Consider the following 17,364-nt stretch of genomic DNA (forward strand, 5'->3'; position numbering starts at 1 on the left):
GAGAGAAAAAATTCCCGTTAATAGTGTACACAGACATAACTGGAAATAACAAGTACTAAATCTGAAAATTATAAATAAAAAAAAGGAAAAACAAAATTCATTTGTAAAACATATGATTACATTACCATTGACATGAACTCCTTCAGAGTTTAATCCATCAAAATCCCACAACAAAACAACTAATCCTGCTTATTACGAGCAGCCCTTGCACGATGTCTCAGTTCGGCTCTTTTCCACCTAACAATCATGTAACATAAGGAGAAGAGTGTATTGATCTGCATATAGAGAAAGATACTTCAAGTCAATATTCGATATGGAAAAAATGCTAGCACTGAAAAGGTTATGTGAAAGAAAGTACTAACCAAGATTATCATAGAAATAACAAGAAGTGGTCCAGACCAAAGAACAGACATAAATAGTCCCCTTGGATCAAAGTAATTCTGACTAGAGAAGCTTTTCCAGTTTTTACCCAAAAATCTGTTCAGACTCTCCGCAAAATATACACCAGCCACTGCATCAAAACAATTTGCAGTAAGACAAGCTTCAAGAATTGTTTAATTTAATAAAGAGATAAAACAACCAAGTCTTTTCCCACTAGGGAGATTGACTAAAAATGATGCCAAGTGCAAACAATGTCATAGTGTTTTATTGTGACAACAAAGAGAAAATTTAATAGACTAGAAGCTCAAAAATACCTGCAAGACTGCAAGCATACAAGGAGATGGAAAATATTAATAAAAGTTAAAATACATTCCTAGTAGGGATTGCAAAGTTCAAACAACACAAAAATTTGAAGTCATGTAACATGGATAAAAGTGAAAGATTGATGATGTTAAAATGAAAAACTAGTTACAGAAAAATGCACTGGTTATCGACAAAATTCAATGACTACTGGTCACAGTCTGACAGATAAATATAACCATTATCGGGCATCTACCAGTAACAAACATTTTAAACTTTAACAGCTGGCCTTTGAGATGGTAAAGTGCACATGTGCATCATTTAAGGGTGATGCAACTTTTCTGTTTTACGAAAGATGAATTCAGCAAACATAAGACTCAGGCAGAGAATCCCATATCCATATTTGCCAGTCACACTAGACAAAGCCAGAAACTTGCTAACACAATATCAGTCTAGTGAAATTACGTGAACAACTCTTATGACCACAAATACAGTCCATGGTCCTCACCCTCTCAAAGCACCTCAAAGATGTCAGGTCAATTCATTAATATATAGAAGACCCATGTATGTGATATATCACAGTATTGACTCCCACATGTAATCTTGAAGAATCTTCAACATTTTACATATAAATTCTAGACCTTAAGTTTTAACCTCAGATACATCCCTTGTGCTATTAATTATAACTCCAGGGAATGGCTAGATCCAATTGTACCCTTATCTCAATTAATAACTTAAGCTCAAATATCAAAGATTGCTACTTGTGGTGAAATTGTCAAGCGTGTGAAATGATCTTGTTAGACCACATTAGTCTGTGTGTTAAGTCCCCAATTCATAATCTCAACTGCCAAGTACATCCTCAAGAATATTAGCCTTAACTTCAAAAACACAACCATATTCCTGAAAACATTGTGTTGCAGACTAAGAAATTGGAACAAAACTGAGGGTTTTATTGAATCTGAAAACAAGTTCTATGAGCAGATACAATAGAGGAATCACTCCCTCTCCCAGAGCAAAAGCTCCTCAGAGGAAATACTTTCTCTGCCCAGCAAAAAAGCCTAACAACAAAATGAACCTCCATGCCCACCTATATGCATGTTAACAACCAGCCAATTCAGTTCCTTTCACATCCCTCAAGAACCTTCTTACCCTTAGTATAGAGCCCAATAGTAGTGCCACTTGACCTATTATCCAAACCAAGCCCTGTTATGATGAAGGGTCCTAAAACATTTCTACTGACATTCCAGCACATTGACCTTGAATGCATTGAGCTTGAATATTCAATTTAGTGGATTAAAAGGAGAAATTTTTCATATCCATCATCAAATTTCTCATTTTAAAAGAAATCTTAACATAAATGATAAGGAGAAATTTGCAATCATCTGAGCTCATCACTATGCAAAAGAATACATGGTTTCAAGGTGCTAAAATGACTGGATTTTGTCTCTCTAATTTGACAATTTTAGTTATGTTTGCAATTATAAAAACATAACAACAAAAATGCTTTATATGGATGAAGCTCAAAGCCAAACAGAATATAGGATAGCATTCTTCTCAATTTCACATAATTTCTGCTTGGCATTTCACCCCAGGTCAAATAACAAAGGCAAGACACTAACTTTATTATCAGGAAAGATTATAGGAAAGCAACAAATTCAAACAGGAACGAAGCTAGCTGCATCAAAAGCAATAGAGCAGTTTTAATTAAGCCTACATAGTTGATTCAAAATTTCATTCAATAAAATAAATAAGTAACGTCACATACATGTCAAAAGGAACAAGAACATTTGAAAGTTTGTCTTCTTCCTAGAGATGATAGCTACAAGCAGCAACACAACATGGAATCCTAATAATCCCATTAGCCAAGGTTCCTGAAACAGAGTAAAAAGAAGAAAAAAATAGTAAATCAAAAGGGTGCCGAAAGTTCAGAAAAAGAAAATGATAAAAGATTGAACAATCTGAGAACAGAAAAAACTGAAATTTAGGATTCGAAAACCGTATTATCTATCCAAATACCATGCTACTAGAGTTTATAAGAGCTAATGATTCAATGCACAATGCTAATAATGTTGACAACCATAAATTAAAAACCCAGAAATCCACAATTCACAGCCCATCAAACAAAGAACAAAAACATGGAAATTAAATTGAAAACCCAAAAATCCACAAAGATCAGAGATGAAGAAAACTAAAATGGGAGGGCTACCTTCCAGTCAATGGCATGGAAAAAACCGATAAAGTTATCGTAAGCGGGGCGAAAGCCAGCGCGAAGATCTGAAGAGAGCTTCTGAACAAGATCTGCCATAAGGTCCATGTGCTCCTCCATAGCAGATTTCAGCTCCTCCATTGTAACACAGAAACTTTCGTGTGACAAAATGTACTATATTCAACTACCTGCACCAACAAGTCAACAACTGCAAGAGGTTTTCTTCCGCCGTAACTTCCCAGTTCGTCAAAACTCAGATTTAGATCCTCTCCATCAACTTTGGATCAATCCGTCACAACTCACTTTCATGTACCGATCGAAACGTTTATATACAGGTTGTGTCACGGATTTAAGTTTATAGGTCTGATTAAAATCGAATAAAATTTATTAAAATCGATGAGTTGTTTTGATTTGGGTTAAACATTGTTAAGACTCAAAATTTTAGAATTTCTTAAGTATTACTTACTTTGAGGATATATCTTTTATTTTTATATTTATTTATAATAATAAATTATATTTTGTTTATTTATTTGTAAAAATTAGCTGTGATGGAGACTATTATAATAAATGTAAAAATATTTTGTTTTAATTTATATTAATTTATTTTAAAATATTATGTTAATATATTAAATGAATAAATTTATTATTTTTTTATATTTGATAATATTATATTAATTATATTTAATATTTTGATGAATTATGATATAAAATAAATAAATCTAAGAAGAAGAAAATTTATGAATGAATAGGATTGGATTGAATTTCAAAAAATAATTATGAAAATCAAATTGAATGAAATTTATTAAAATTAATTAGATTGGACCCACAAACACTTTTATTTTCATGGAAGAAAATAAGTTACCTCAAATTAAATTAGTTAAACAATATTGATGATTAGTCTTTTATTTTTTTTTTCTTTTCAATTTATTTTAATTTTTTAATCAAACATATCCTAAATATTTGTTTTAGTTTTTTTTTTATACTTATTTTTCCGTTAGCTAACCAATTACATATCCTAAATACGTGTACTTACCGGAAACTCTCAAACATCTAACAGCTTGTCCAAAAAAATTATGAAGAACAGTTTTAAAAAAATAGTGTATACAAATGATCCACTCCTAGGTGTTGTTAGCAAGTCAAGACGATCTTGACAAATTTAAATATTGTCAATTTTAAACGATATTTCAATCCAAAAAAAATTATATGTTTTTGCCAAAAAAAATATTAGATTTACCATCATTAAGGATAATAGTCATTTCATCCTTATAGCATTGTGTCAAATCTCCTTCATCATCATGAAACGCAAATTAAAGTTTGACAATTTTTTGCCTCTCTCAGTCCAACTTTCTTCCTTCTAAGTGAAACACTTCCTTTTAAAATAAAAATATGATTCAATATAAATATAACATCAAATCTAAATTAAATCAAATTAATTTATTTGTTAGATTGATTTCGTTTGATAATTTTTCATTTTTTAATCTATTATTATAATTTAAAATATATTTATCAACTAAACTTATATAATTATTATGTCATATTATTTTTTTATTAAATTTTGTTTAACATATTTGAGATGAAAATTATTTAGATTATATATAATAATAAAAGTGGTAATGGCACAAGGAGTTTCATATATCACTAGCTTTTACACTAGCCGAAGAGTAAGGCCAGTAAGTTAAAACGAATGTAAAATCTAATCCCTGCATACATTAATTATATCGTTGAGCCCTACCTCAGTGAGAAGCTGCAGACACTATTGTGATTGAATGTTCCAAACGTAAAGTGATCGTTCAAAACTTTTTAAGATTGACCCTATACCATGTCCACCCTTTATACTTTACTGTGTCCAACCAAGACTTTCTTCGCATTCCTGTGCAACCATATCACCCATAGCATAATTGCTCACCATGCTAAAGAGGAGTTGTTTCTATTGATCAATCCTTTGTGTTGCCAAAAGTGATTGATGCAACTTGCCAACAAAACTGGTAAATCCCCAAACCATAGATAGCAACACTTCTAAATATGTTGTGCAAAAGTACACTCAAACAACAATTGTCTAGTAGCTAGATTCTACAAAATCGTTGCAAAAAACAAAATTAATGTTTGCATTTTTCGAAATGATTTTCGATGTCTTCAAGTTATCCATAATTTGAATTCTATCACGTGCCATCCTCCAAATAAAACCTTTTTTACCTTTGAAGGTATTGGTAATTTCTTCATTTGTTTAAAAAATTCCTCATCCTTCATGGTTTCTTCCGTAATCAATATCTCATACACCAGCTCCCTCACCACGTATTTCTTCTCCACATTTAGATTCCATGCCCAATCATCCAACTTATTTTGTTTCGGCTGAAATTCCCCAATGGTATCCAACATTTGTTGCACTACACTTTGTTCCCATTGGAACCAAGATCTCCTCCATTGTAGTTCCCATAGCCATTCACCCATATTCCATGAATCTACTTTCCCAATCTTGGCATCCTTTATAAACTATAAACAGTTTGGTTCGATTTTGAATATCTCTACCCTGGACTAATGCTTTGTGATTTTATCCACTTGCAAAACAAACTTCGACCAACTTACTCACTTTCCCATTGTTTCTCACTTAGTTCAATACGATTTCCCCTATGTCGGCAAGTTGGGTCAAATCTACTTTGGAAAAACCAAGATTAAAAGGAGCCATTTTTGTTCCAAAAATGGGGCTTTCTTCGAATTAGGATTCCAATGTAGTGTTTTATGCTTTGATTCATTGGAATCAAAACCTTATTCGATCAATCTTTAACTCTGTGTCATGGGATTTGGTTATTTTTGTGATGAAATTCTTGATCTGGGCTTGTTTTTGTTTTTTTTTTGGGGGGGGATTGTGTATTGTTTTTTAACAATTTTGGCAGTGGTAACCCAATGAAAATCAAATGTTACAAGTGAATTCTGAATATTTATTTTTGCTTCCTTTCACCAAGATATTATTTGGGTAATTTAATTTGGAGACGAATTTTGAATCAAATATTGAAATATTCATGTGCAAAAATGTGTTGCGCTAGGTCCTTGTGTGGTTGAGGTCGGAGATGGTGGTGGCTGAGGTCAGAGAGAAGGTGATGGTTGTATTTTGAAGTTTATATTTATAATTTATTTTTAAAAAACAATTATTTGTTACTTTTTTTCCTCTAATACAACCTCACATATTTAGTTATTCATTTTAATCACACGGCTTATTTTTTCATCGTGCAAAACCTATGAAAGTCATACACGTTAGCAGTTTTCTTAATTTTTTTAAATATCCTATTCAATTCATGCACTACATTTCACCATCTTAGTACATGAATTGAATAAGGGAATTTTCGTTCAATCCAAAAATTAGACAAAATACCTTGTATTCCAAATTTCTTTACCATTCAACGAGTTAGACAAATTAAATTTTTATTTGGTCAATGTTCGAATGTGTTTCATTTAAAAATGTTCTTTAATTTCTTTTGTTCATTGTCATGTCAAACTTTTAAGAATGCTTTAACATACATAAACATTCAGTTTCGATCAGCTTCTAATGCTTTAACATATATAGATCCAATCTCTTATATCTAACAGCCAATAAGATACCGAAACTTGATTATCCTATATAAAGCATAGTTATTTGAAATAGTATATATCAACATGCATAGAGTGCTTTAAGAAAAATAGTTGCACACAAAATATAGTACCATATATGAGACAACTCTTAAATAACAGAAGCTCGATTAATTGCAAGTAAACAAGGGTAAATGAAATTGGTTACTTTTCAAAGCACTTTTTCTCTTAACAACTCAAAAAACAAATTGCTAAAAAAAAAGTTTGATTTATATTGAGCATTTGAGATAACAAACTAGGTTTTTCGTATGTGCATGACCAACTTATATAATGCATGTTTGGAAATTCGGTAAGTTGGCCCAAGCATCATCCTTGTTGCTTGTCCGTTCAGCTGTTCGATCTGTCTTGAAATGCATGCCAACAAAAGAAATGACGAACCAAAACATGCTCTTAGTGGCCCTTCTCATCAATGAGTTTTTGGTGTTGTTACAGTGGTCAGGAGGCAGAATGAAGGTATAAGTGTGAAAAACCAGTTACGTATAATTGTAACAAAAAATAAACAGATCTTCTATTATTGACCTCAGAGAGTACTAGAGAGAGCATGAACAAGAGTGTGTGCGCCAGAAAATGTCCCTTGATGGAGAGAAAAAATGAGGAAAAGCAAGAGAAAAAAAAGAGGAAATTGAGAAAAACAAGTGTGCTACTCGGTCATATATAAGATGATAAAATTAATATATATATATATATATATTACTAAAATAATAACCTAGATGCTTTATTAGTTTTTAAAAATATTTATCTTCCTATTCTTATCTCTTTTTTTCTAACGAATAAATTTGTTAAATTTTATTTTCTTCGAAATTTTAATTCAGTTTCTTTATGTATATATATATATATATATATATATATATATATATATATATATATATATATATATATATATATATATGAATATCATTTTCATCTTTAAAGATTCATTTAAGAGGATTAACATTTTCCAACATATATTTATTCATATACATAGATAAAAATTGAATTTTTAATCTTTTTTTGACATAGTTATCTGTCAACTATACCATCGCATGTTGGTCTCAATTTTCATAACTCACTTTTTTGTGGCATTTGTTTCAAAAAATAAATTTTTAATTTCTGAAAATCAAAATTTCCAAAAAAAATGATATTCGAATGAATTAGATGCCCGAAATTCTATTATGCTTATATTTAGTATTATTTTGTGACATAATATTATACTTCCAAGAATTTGTAATTACTACACAAAATATTCCTAAAATTAAATATTCCCCCCTCCCATTATTTAATATCCACGTTATCCACTACCTACCTTATAAATAATAAATTATATGCTCTTGACAGCCAACTACACTTACCTCTCTATGAGTATGATTTAGTAGGATTATTGCTATTAAAAGAATTCCCACATATAATTAGTTTCAACACTAATAATATATATATATATATATATATATATATATATATATATATATATATTTCTGGGCAATAGATGTGTTGATGCCTGAAACTAGGGTTTTCCGTTTTTCTGCCAAAAGATGAAAAAAAAATTAAATTAGGGTTCTTCATATATTAAACCAATTTGGAAGCAGAGAAAGATAACTTCATTTGACATGCTTCAGCAATTTACCTTAATTATTACTACTAGTCTTGGACAATCTACCAAATACTAAAAAGTCTTTACATATTTCTGGTCAACAACGTTAACATATACTAGCCAAAGAAATCTAGAAAAATATAAGTTAAAACTCATCATCATTTTGGGTGCAGATTTTTACCAAAACGATGCAAGTTAGGACCTAGGAATGAAGGAGTATCTAATTCTGTCAAACTGGTTGCCATGATGACACAGTGAGAAGAAACCTATTTTGCCACCCCAAAGAGATAACTCTCCCTTCATCCCTTTCAGAAACTCTGAAACCCCCACCACCCTCTTCCTCAAACTGCAGTGGATAATAATGGGTCCTCATCTTCAGAAGCAGCTTTGCTTGGATCACACACTTTGAGCTTATTTTTCTCCCAACAAACCCATGATTCTCCATTCTCCCTTTCCATGTTTCCATCCTCTCATATTTGGGGCAATAATCCACACCATCCATGTCATAGTTGAGCATGCTTTTGATCTCTTTCCCCAGAACCTTCTTCTCAATCTTCAACCTCTCAGTGCTCTCAAGTGGCAAGCAATCATCCAGTGAATCAAACATGGCTGCAAAATAGTGCAACGACTCAGTGAACCTTGACAAGAAGGTCTTAAGACTCCTACTACCTTCTTGTTTCACCAACACCACAATGGAGGGGCTAAGAGAATGAACAAATCCCAATGTGTCAGAAGCCTTCATGAAACAACTCGAAGTGTTCAAATAAGAAACAAGGTTCACTGCCACAGTTTCATTTTTCTTTTTCCTCAGGTTGAAGACCCTTGAAGACCCTCTTAGAAGCCCTTGGAACTCAAACACAAGGTGATTACCAAACCCCTTTGAGAAACTAACCAACCTTGCCTCAGTTTCTTGCAATTCTTTCAGATTGTTCCCAAAACCTGTTATCCTGAGGGAAATTCTGTTGCCACTGGTTGCCTTTTCGGAGAGTGATTGAATAAGAGAAGGCCATTGGAAGCCGTAGGAGACATCAAAGTCAATGACATGAAGTGCTTTGTTGTTCCTCTCTTCCTCCTCCTCATAGGCCTCCAAAATGGCCTGGTTTGCTGTGAAGTGAGCAAATTGGTAATAGGGTGAGACTCTATAGAGATCAGTGAATGCAAGAAACTCTTCCTCACTTGTTGGCTCCTCCATGAGCATGTCATAGAAAGGTGACTTTTTTGTGAGAAGCCTTGCAGCCAAACCATCAGCGAAATAGGCCACAACACGTTGAACCGAGTCACCTGTTAGGGAAACTGTTTGGTACAAGTCAATGAGATTCTCAAGAGCTGCACAATAGTTTCTTTGATCATCAACAGCAGTGGCTGTTGAGAGAAGCAAGTGAATCAAAGGAAGGCCATTCTTGTTGTTGTTGATCCCATCTTCAACTACTCCTTTTCTAATTCTGTGGTCTTGTCTTAGCATCAGCTCCCTCATTTGGAGGAGCCTGAAGATCATCCCTTCGTTGGACTTAATAGGAATAATAACAGAATTAGTGTTACTATTATTATTATTACTATCCCTTGTCCTTCCTTTCTTTCTCCTCTTCCTACCAGCATCAACTGAAAGAGTAAGATTTAGAAGTTCTTCTTCCTCTGAATCCTCCATTTATCTCAAGAAAAAGTGAATAAGGAGAATGGGTAGAGATCTAGATTCTAGAACATATTAGAAAGTGTTATATATGTTCTTTGTGTCTGTATAGGCTTTAGCTGAGGAAACAACAACTCACAAGCTTTGTGTTATGATATGGATGGGGTGTGTGTATATATAAAGGACTAATTGAGGAAGAAGGATATGAAGAGATTTTTTTCTTCTTTTTCTATAATGTTGTCAAATAAGACGAAGAGATTAACAAGGGTATCTTTTTATTCTTTAGAATCAGTGTTTTGTGGGGGGTTAGGAAAATACGTTGATGTGTCTTTATTACAATTGGACTTCTTTTAAAAATCTATGAAAGCTAGGTCCGGTATTTGGATTAATTTTTACTCCTTTGGTAGTTGAGAACACTTGCAAGATACCATACGCATTGGACAAAGAGAGACAGCAATGTCAATGGGAATCAAAACGTACAGTCCTGGAAGAATTTGTCTTTGTACACTTTTTTTCCCCTTCTATATTAATTGCCGGAACCAGTTCGCTTCAATTCTCTTCAAGATATCTTGTTCCTTTATAAATAGTCGCCTTTGATTCAATTACCTAACGTTAGCACTGCGGTACTATGTACATGTTTAGATGGTAGTTTGTACATCCCAAATTTTGGTTTAGAGAGTGTAAATAAAAGATTAGTATACATAAATAACATAATTGATGACAGTCATGTTGTTGAACATGAATTTTAACGTATATACTAATGAGATTGAATATAAAAAAAATGATTAGTCTATAAGTCAAGATTTGAATTTTCGTTTAGATTTAAATTTTCGTTTGGAGAGATATTTATTATTAGTGTTCAACGTAATTAATTATCTTTGAAGTACGATCGATAGTTATGAAAAAAAAAAGGCACAATTTGAAACCATGGTTTGAATAAAAGTGAAAAAAAAAGGTTACTTTTTGGTTGAGTTAAACAATAGTTGCAATCTATATAATTCAAACACTAGCTAAGATTCGTTGGTCATGATTCAAGATATAAAGCTAAGGTGGTTGAGGGTTGTGAATACATTGAATTTTGAAATAATACAACAAAAGTCAATGTCATGCATAGAAAGTAATGGTTAAGTAGAACGTTTGGTATTTTTATATATTTTATTCGTTTGATGAAATCGAAGAAACTTGGATACCCTATTCTTCTCAAAATGTTTTTAATTTACACAATTTAGAGCTTCTTACAAGGATTATGGTTAGCATATATTCCTTCAGTACATATGGATCCTCTGCATAGAGAATTTTGATTTTTGACACCTTGTCATATCCCAAGACAAATGAATGCAAACAAAAGGTGACCTAACTTCTCCTGTGTGTGAACTAAATTTGATTTGTTATTTTTTCCATTCTGGAACGGACTTATGCTTAATTATTCTATTTGATTTTTCTTGTGTTGGGGATAAACGTGGGCTATAATTGAAGGGACAAAATGGATTTATCCACAAAGCATCTGCCAATGTGAATATAAGCCTTGTCTACATCAAGTAATATAACTCAATTTTCTCCCCCTTCCCTATCATATAAATAAAATTCTTAAAAAATTCGCAACGGATCACATGATATTTTGATTAATTCTACCTGATTAAGACGGTCATGTGGTATAGTCATAGTTCCATTATTTTGTTATGTTTCAATTACTCATATAAGAGTAATAATACAAAAAACATTAACAAATAATTAGAATTCATGAACATGTTTTTATTAAAAATTAAAGCAGTGCACATACATATTAGAGTAAGAAATTTTTCTTCGTGAATTTGTACCAATTCAAATAGAGATTTTCTGTTAATTAATTAATAAATTAAATAACTAAAAAAGTTACGGAATAAAACACAAATCAATCAGTTATCCGCGGACATTAGTTTTTTTAAAAAAAATCCTCCAATTCAACAATACTGAAAAGACATTAATTTTACTTATAACTACTAGTATTATATTTTAACTTCCTCTCTTAAAAATTCATTTAATAGTTATGTTTCTCAAATAACCATAACCACTGACTGAGTTTATTCCTCCGTGAACATGAAATAGTGCGAAATTTAAAGAAGTTATTTACATTGGATTTGGTGTTTGAAATAGTCTTAGGTAGCAAGTGCAGGATGCCAAAATGTCACATCAAACATGGAAAAATACTAAATTCCTGATTGTCCTTTTAATGGAGACCTGGATGACATATATACATGTTAAATAATGTGGACACTAATTAATATACTCTAAATATTGGACACATTATATTGCCTCATACAATCCAAAGTTGACATATGGCTGCACTTTTGATGCATTAATTATAATCCAAAATGGAGAGAGAGAAAAAAAAGCATCCACCATAAACAAGTTCTATGATCGATTTGCATATCCCTAGCAAATCTGCGAGAATGGAAAAAGGACAATAGCATTAACGATACATGAAGACCAAATCCCAAATGCAAAAAACCTCTTTTTGTCTCAACGTGATGAAAGAAAAAGCTTAAACGGGGAAGGAAAAGATTGAGGGGTTAGAAATTCAAAATGCACGGGAAAGACGGAAAAGGAAAGTCAGGGAAAAGAAATTAAAGTGGTAAGGTAGAAAAACATGCCCTTGGCGTCAGACACCTCTTATCCATGTGAGATCTATCACCGATGCCTCAAATCATATATAAAATAGATCTCCCAAACCCTTCTTTTTATTTTCATTTTCATTTGTTTGAAAACATTGATATCATAAAAAATGAAAAAATAAATAAAGGTTACATAAAATTTCAAGTCTTGTTTGATTAATAGATCAAGTATTTGATAGAGTGAAATAAAATGGAATAAAAATAAATAGAGATGAAAGTTTTAAACTAAAAGTAGAATATAAAATTTTAAAATTTATTTCATTTTATTATTTATTTTACTATTTTTCAGTTTCATTTCACTATAAACAAACACGGATTAAAGAAAAGTTGACAGAAAGAGAATTTTTTCGGTTTGAGGTCAACATTAATGTACAAGCAAAACTTTTATTAAAAAGTGACCAAGAACAACAAAACATGTGTATATTTGAAGTTTTTTCTTTATGTACTTTGTGTACAATAAAGATATTCCATTAGAGACTAGTTTCGAAACATGAATTATAAATATACATGCAAAGCAGAATTTACCTTCATCAACAAAGTATTTTCTAACACATGATCATCCAACTATTTACTTGTTATAAATATTTTCATTTAATTAGATGAACTAACCTCATGAAATATAATTAATAGCAAGAATTAATTAGGAGGGTGTATGGTGGGGTTAAAAAAATGAGTGAGGGAGACAAGTAATTGAAGGCTTCCCAATTTCTCATTCAGGTTGGTGGAAAATTTTGAGGGTTGTCAGACAACTCCACGTGAGGGGTTTTCTTCATAATCTCTTTTGTCAAAGAAAGAAACAAACGCTTCCAAAATTTATGTTGTTTTCACTTTGCGTGAGCAAACCCTTTGCGTGCGAAGATGAAAAAGAAGAGAAGGGGCAACGTAGGGTAAGGAATTGTAGTGTTGTAAAGAAAAGAAGGTGATGTTGTCTGTACTTCCAGCTATCGTGTCAGTCATTAAAAAGAAAATTTTGATGGATGGGGATAGAGCAATGGAGCAAGCAGGGGTATCACAGTATCACTCATGAAAACCTAGCCATCATTCAGAAACGAATCAAAGAAAACAGATAAAATGGTAATTTCATAATTCATATTTCATACCCATTTAATATCTTTTCCCTTTTATATATATAGATGATGATACCTTTTCAATAATTTACTAGTTCTCTATAGGATGAAGCATAGGTTCATAGCTATAATAATAATATCGTTATGATTCATTTTGTATTTTATTTAAACGACCTTCCATTACACGAGAGTTCTCATTATATATTGAACAAATATATGCTCTTTGAAGAATTACTTATAAACGTGCACACCCCATTTTTTGCTTTTGTGGTAAACCAAAATCACGAACCACACGTGTGATTTCAAAATTAGGCTTTCAAAAATCTGAATCGAAACGTGTGATTTCATGTTGTCCATAAAATTTGCATGATGAGCAAGTCTTTCAAGATTTAACAAATTCCTCTCGACTATTGTTAAGGGAACATAACTAACAACAGCATGATTAGAACCAATAAACTCAGAAAAGGATGCAAATTAAATGCAAAGGAGAAGGAGAAAGAGAGGAGTCTACGAAAATCTGACAAAATTGTAGGGTTTTGTTATATACTTTTAGTTAAGTGCGAAAATAAATAAAACTGTGTAGGGATAACAAGTTAAATTGAATGCCTTTTTTTATTAATTTATCTAATAATCTGTAATAATAGCGTGTCCTGTGGGGGGAAAAATTAAAAAACTCGATCTAATTAATTATGTTTTAATATTTTGCAGCAAAAAGAGAATGAATGCAATGTTGTGTTGTGACCTTCATGCATATCCATATAACATGATCCATGAATTCATGTCTATGCATTTTCTTGAGAACTTGAAATACCAATATTTTATTTGGGACACCGGCACCAAGATGTTACTTGTCTGCATCCCACGACGCAAGCTATTTGCCTCACTACAGCAGTACAGCTGTTGTCTTCTCTCGTATATATTATTATAATTTGTATATTTGCATCGTGCATGGCTGTGTTATTATTTTGATTAAGGAATGTGGAAAATGATGAACAGTATGTTAAGTTTAGGGGATCTTCCCAGATATTATGATTCTTGTACACCGACGGTTGGCATCTTTGACACAATCAAAATTAACATAATATATAACTTCGTATGAATCATTGAAGGGTATATGTTACACGGGTATTCAAAATTGCAGGCTACTAATCACAAAACAAAAATAGGAAATGGCAACCACTTTCAAACTTTACAAAGTATTCATCATATTTTAAATAATTATTTGTTTATAAAGTTCTTTTTATAGATAACATGTTTTATGGTAAATAATTTTAGTCAGATAAGATCACTGTAAACTATTAAAGTTTAATTTATTAACTTTTTAACTTAGGGCAAGCTTCTTCTGGAAACCAAAATAAATTTTAAAATGGAATCATTCTTAATGGACCGCTTGAATCTAATGATACTGATGCTATAGTTGAAGTTAATTAAGACACCAACTTTAACTATAGCATGTGTTATATATAGTAATTTGGAGGCTGAAAAGTTCTTCTATATCGCCTATTATTAGTTGCCTTGGTTGTTAATATTTCATTCGAAACGTTGCCTACAAAAAGCAATCGTATGGTGCTATGTTTCAATAAAATAAATTCAAGTATAATAAGAGAAAGTAACTCTCTCCTTTCCTCTGTTTAGCTTCTTTCTATGCCTTAGACTAGAGAAAATTTATGAGACTACAATCACAAAGAGGATCTAGCCTAGGCTGTTCTTCCAAAGTAAAGTTAGCAATGCTGGTGAACAAAGAAGACAACACTGTTGACTGAGGAAGAAATGTGAAAGAGAGTCAAACACGTTAAAAAATAAATTGGGTAAAAGGATATTTTGGTCCTTAAAAGTACATAATGTTGTATAATAAATCCATGAAATTTATAATAAAAAGAAAATTCATTGAAAGTATAATGTGTTACTCATATTTGTCCAACTATTACAAGTAATTAAAATATGACTTAAATGATCACATTAACACGCTTATAGATTAAAATATTAGTAAGTAATTAATTTATTTTGTTGACAGTGATTAAATTTAAGAATTTAGATAAAATAATTGGAAATTTATAGACTTATTTGGAATTTTCTTTTTTGAGAAACTCATGGGACAATGTTCAACATTTTTAAATACCAAAAAGGTGATTTATTAAAAAAAAAATAGCAAAGTAAGGTGATGTGTTTCTATTAAACAATTGACATATATGGTTTTGATGGAAATGGATATGTAATTTCATATTAATTAGTAAGACGTACTGTCCAGTAGTCCCGCGTTAGATATTAGTAATGTAGTGTAGTTCCAAATGGACATGCTTTTGAACGTAAGCCATCAGCTAAACTTACCCTAAGATAATTATTTTGTTGTTTGACCGAACACATCTTAAGAAAAATAGAAAATTATTTTATGTTTATAGTCAAAGATCAAGAAAGATTACGAAAGTTAGATCCATTTTAATATGTACGAGCATTGTTTGAATAATCACTCCAACAAAAGAGACAAAGGCTAAGATAACAAGTTACATTAATCTATAGCTTTAATGCATTGTTTTTTTCATATTCTTTCTGTCATCTTCAGATAATTGTTGAGAAACTTCTATTCCTTGCTAAGATTAATTTATTGTTCTTGGACGTCATATTTGTCTTCCTCTGGTTTGATTCCTTATAACAAACACGTCATTAATCTTACCGAAAGCTTTGTCCAGAAACATAGAGCAAACGCAGAGAAGATGCTTCATATATAGGTCACGCTTCTCTAAGCCATGATGATTTTTTTTTTCTAAGAAAAGAAACATTACTTTCCTGCTACCCTCGTTTACATCCTACATACGTACATAAAATATTAAACTGCTAAACACCCTCGTTCATATCACTTCTTGTGTCTATATTCAATTTTTAAGTAATTTATTTGAGGTTTTTCATCATCTTTTTAAAAATTCTTTTTACAACTTCTGAACATCCAAAGAATCTCTTTCTCTTATGTTCATGAAACTCACAATTCAAGAGACAGTCAGTCTCTTGATTACAATTAACTTTCTGAGAAGAACAGAAAAATTTCTCTCCTTTAGAATGGATAATACAATTTGAAGTTCCTGGATGAAGATTTGTAAGTGTTTGTCTAAGAGTTGTTGAGAGAGCATTTGGCAATGAAGTTCTCTTGGAATATTTATCTCTTACTTTTTTTTAAAATCAAACACATATATATAGGTCCTTCGTGTCTTTTCAAAATGGTTTGAAGAGATGTGTCTTTTCAAAAAGTTTTTTCTGAATTTTTTTACTGGTAATCGATTACGCAATTATATTTTGAAGGGTCATGACTTTTGAATTTGAATTTCAAGAGTTCCGTTGCTGGTAATCGATTACCAGAGCCTTGGATGTCTTGGAAACACTTTGTTTTGAGACAAGACTTGATCTTGAGTTAATCTTAAAGCAAGACTTTGTGTGTTGAAGCAACCTTACATTAATCTTGAAACAATACTTATCCTTTGAAGCAACCTTGTTTGATTCTTCTTTGGCATCATCAAAATCATGTATTCATACATTCACATTCTCCTCCTTTTTTATGATGACAATCATTATCAAATGATTTCTTTTCAGCATCATCAAAATATGCATGATTCACATAATACAATGCGGGTTTGAGTGCTAAAAAGTTATTCATTAATTCAGGCACTTTCTATTTACACCTTATATTCCATTTCTACCTCTCAATCACCCATTATATCCTTTTTCTTAAAAAAGTATACCCCTTTTGCTTTCCAGAAATCTATTTCCAAAAATTATGTATATTTTGGAAATATATCTCCAAAACTATGATTCATACTTTTAGAATAAATATATATTTTTCAATAAAATATCACTTAAGAATTAAGATGATTGATATGAAATAAAAAAAAATAACAGTTTATCTTATACACATGTTTGTTAGTCTTATTTTCATCATATCATTAATATATTTTTAA

The 17,364-nt window shown here is 31.4% G+C and overlaps 2 protein-coding genes across 2 annotated transcripts; both read right to left on the reverse strand.

Moving 5' to 3' along the window:
* LOC100527513 (uncharacterized) lies at positions 1-3,325 on the reverse strand. Its single transcript, NM_001250187.2, has 4 exons — positions 2,888-3,325; positions 2,447-2,552; positions 363-511; positions 1-275 (listed from the first exon to the last, which is right to left on the reverse strand). Exons 1-4 carry the CDS (start codon positions 3,026-3,028, stop codon positions 180-182), a joined length of 492 nt encoding a protein of 163 aa, NP_001237116.1. The 5' UTR covers positions 3,029-3,325; the 3' UTR covers positions 1-179.
* Positions 3,326-8,059: 4,734 nt separating this feature from the next.
* Positions 8,060-10,230, reverse strand: LOC100798251 (GRAS family protein RAM1). Its single transcript, XM_003548903.5, has one exon. The coding sequence runs from the start codon at positions 9,718-9,720 to the stop codon at positions 8,305-8,307; it is 1,416 nt and encodes a 471-aa protein (XP_003548951.1). The 5' UTR covers positions 9,721-10,230; the 3' UTR covers positions 8,060-8,304.
* Positions 10,231-17,364: the final 7,134 nt, after the last annotated feature.

The sequence above is a fragment of the Glycine max genome, chromosome 16 (assembly GCF_000004515.6).
Source record: "Glycine max cultivar Williams 82 chromosome 16, Glycine_max_v4.0, whole genome shotgun sequence".
NCBI classification, from domain to species: Eukaryota; Viridiplantae; Streptophyta; class Magnoliopsida; order Fabales; family Fabaceae; genus Glycine; species Glycine max.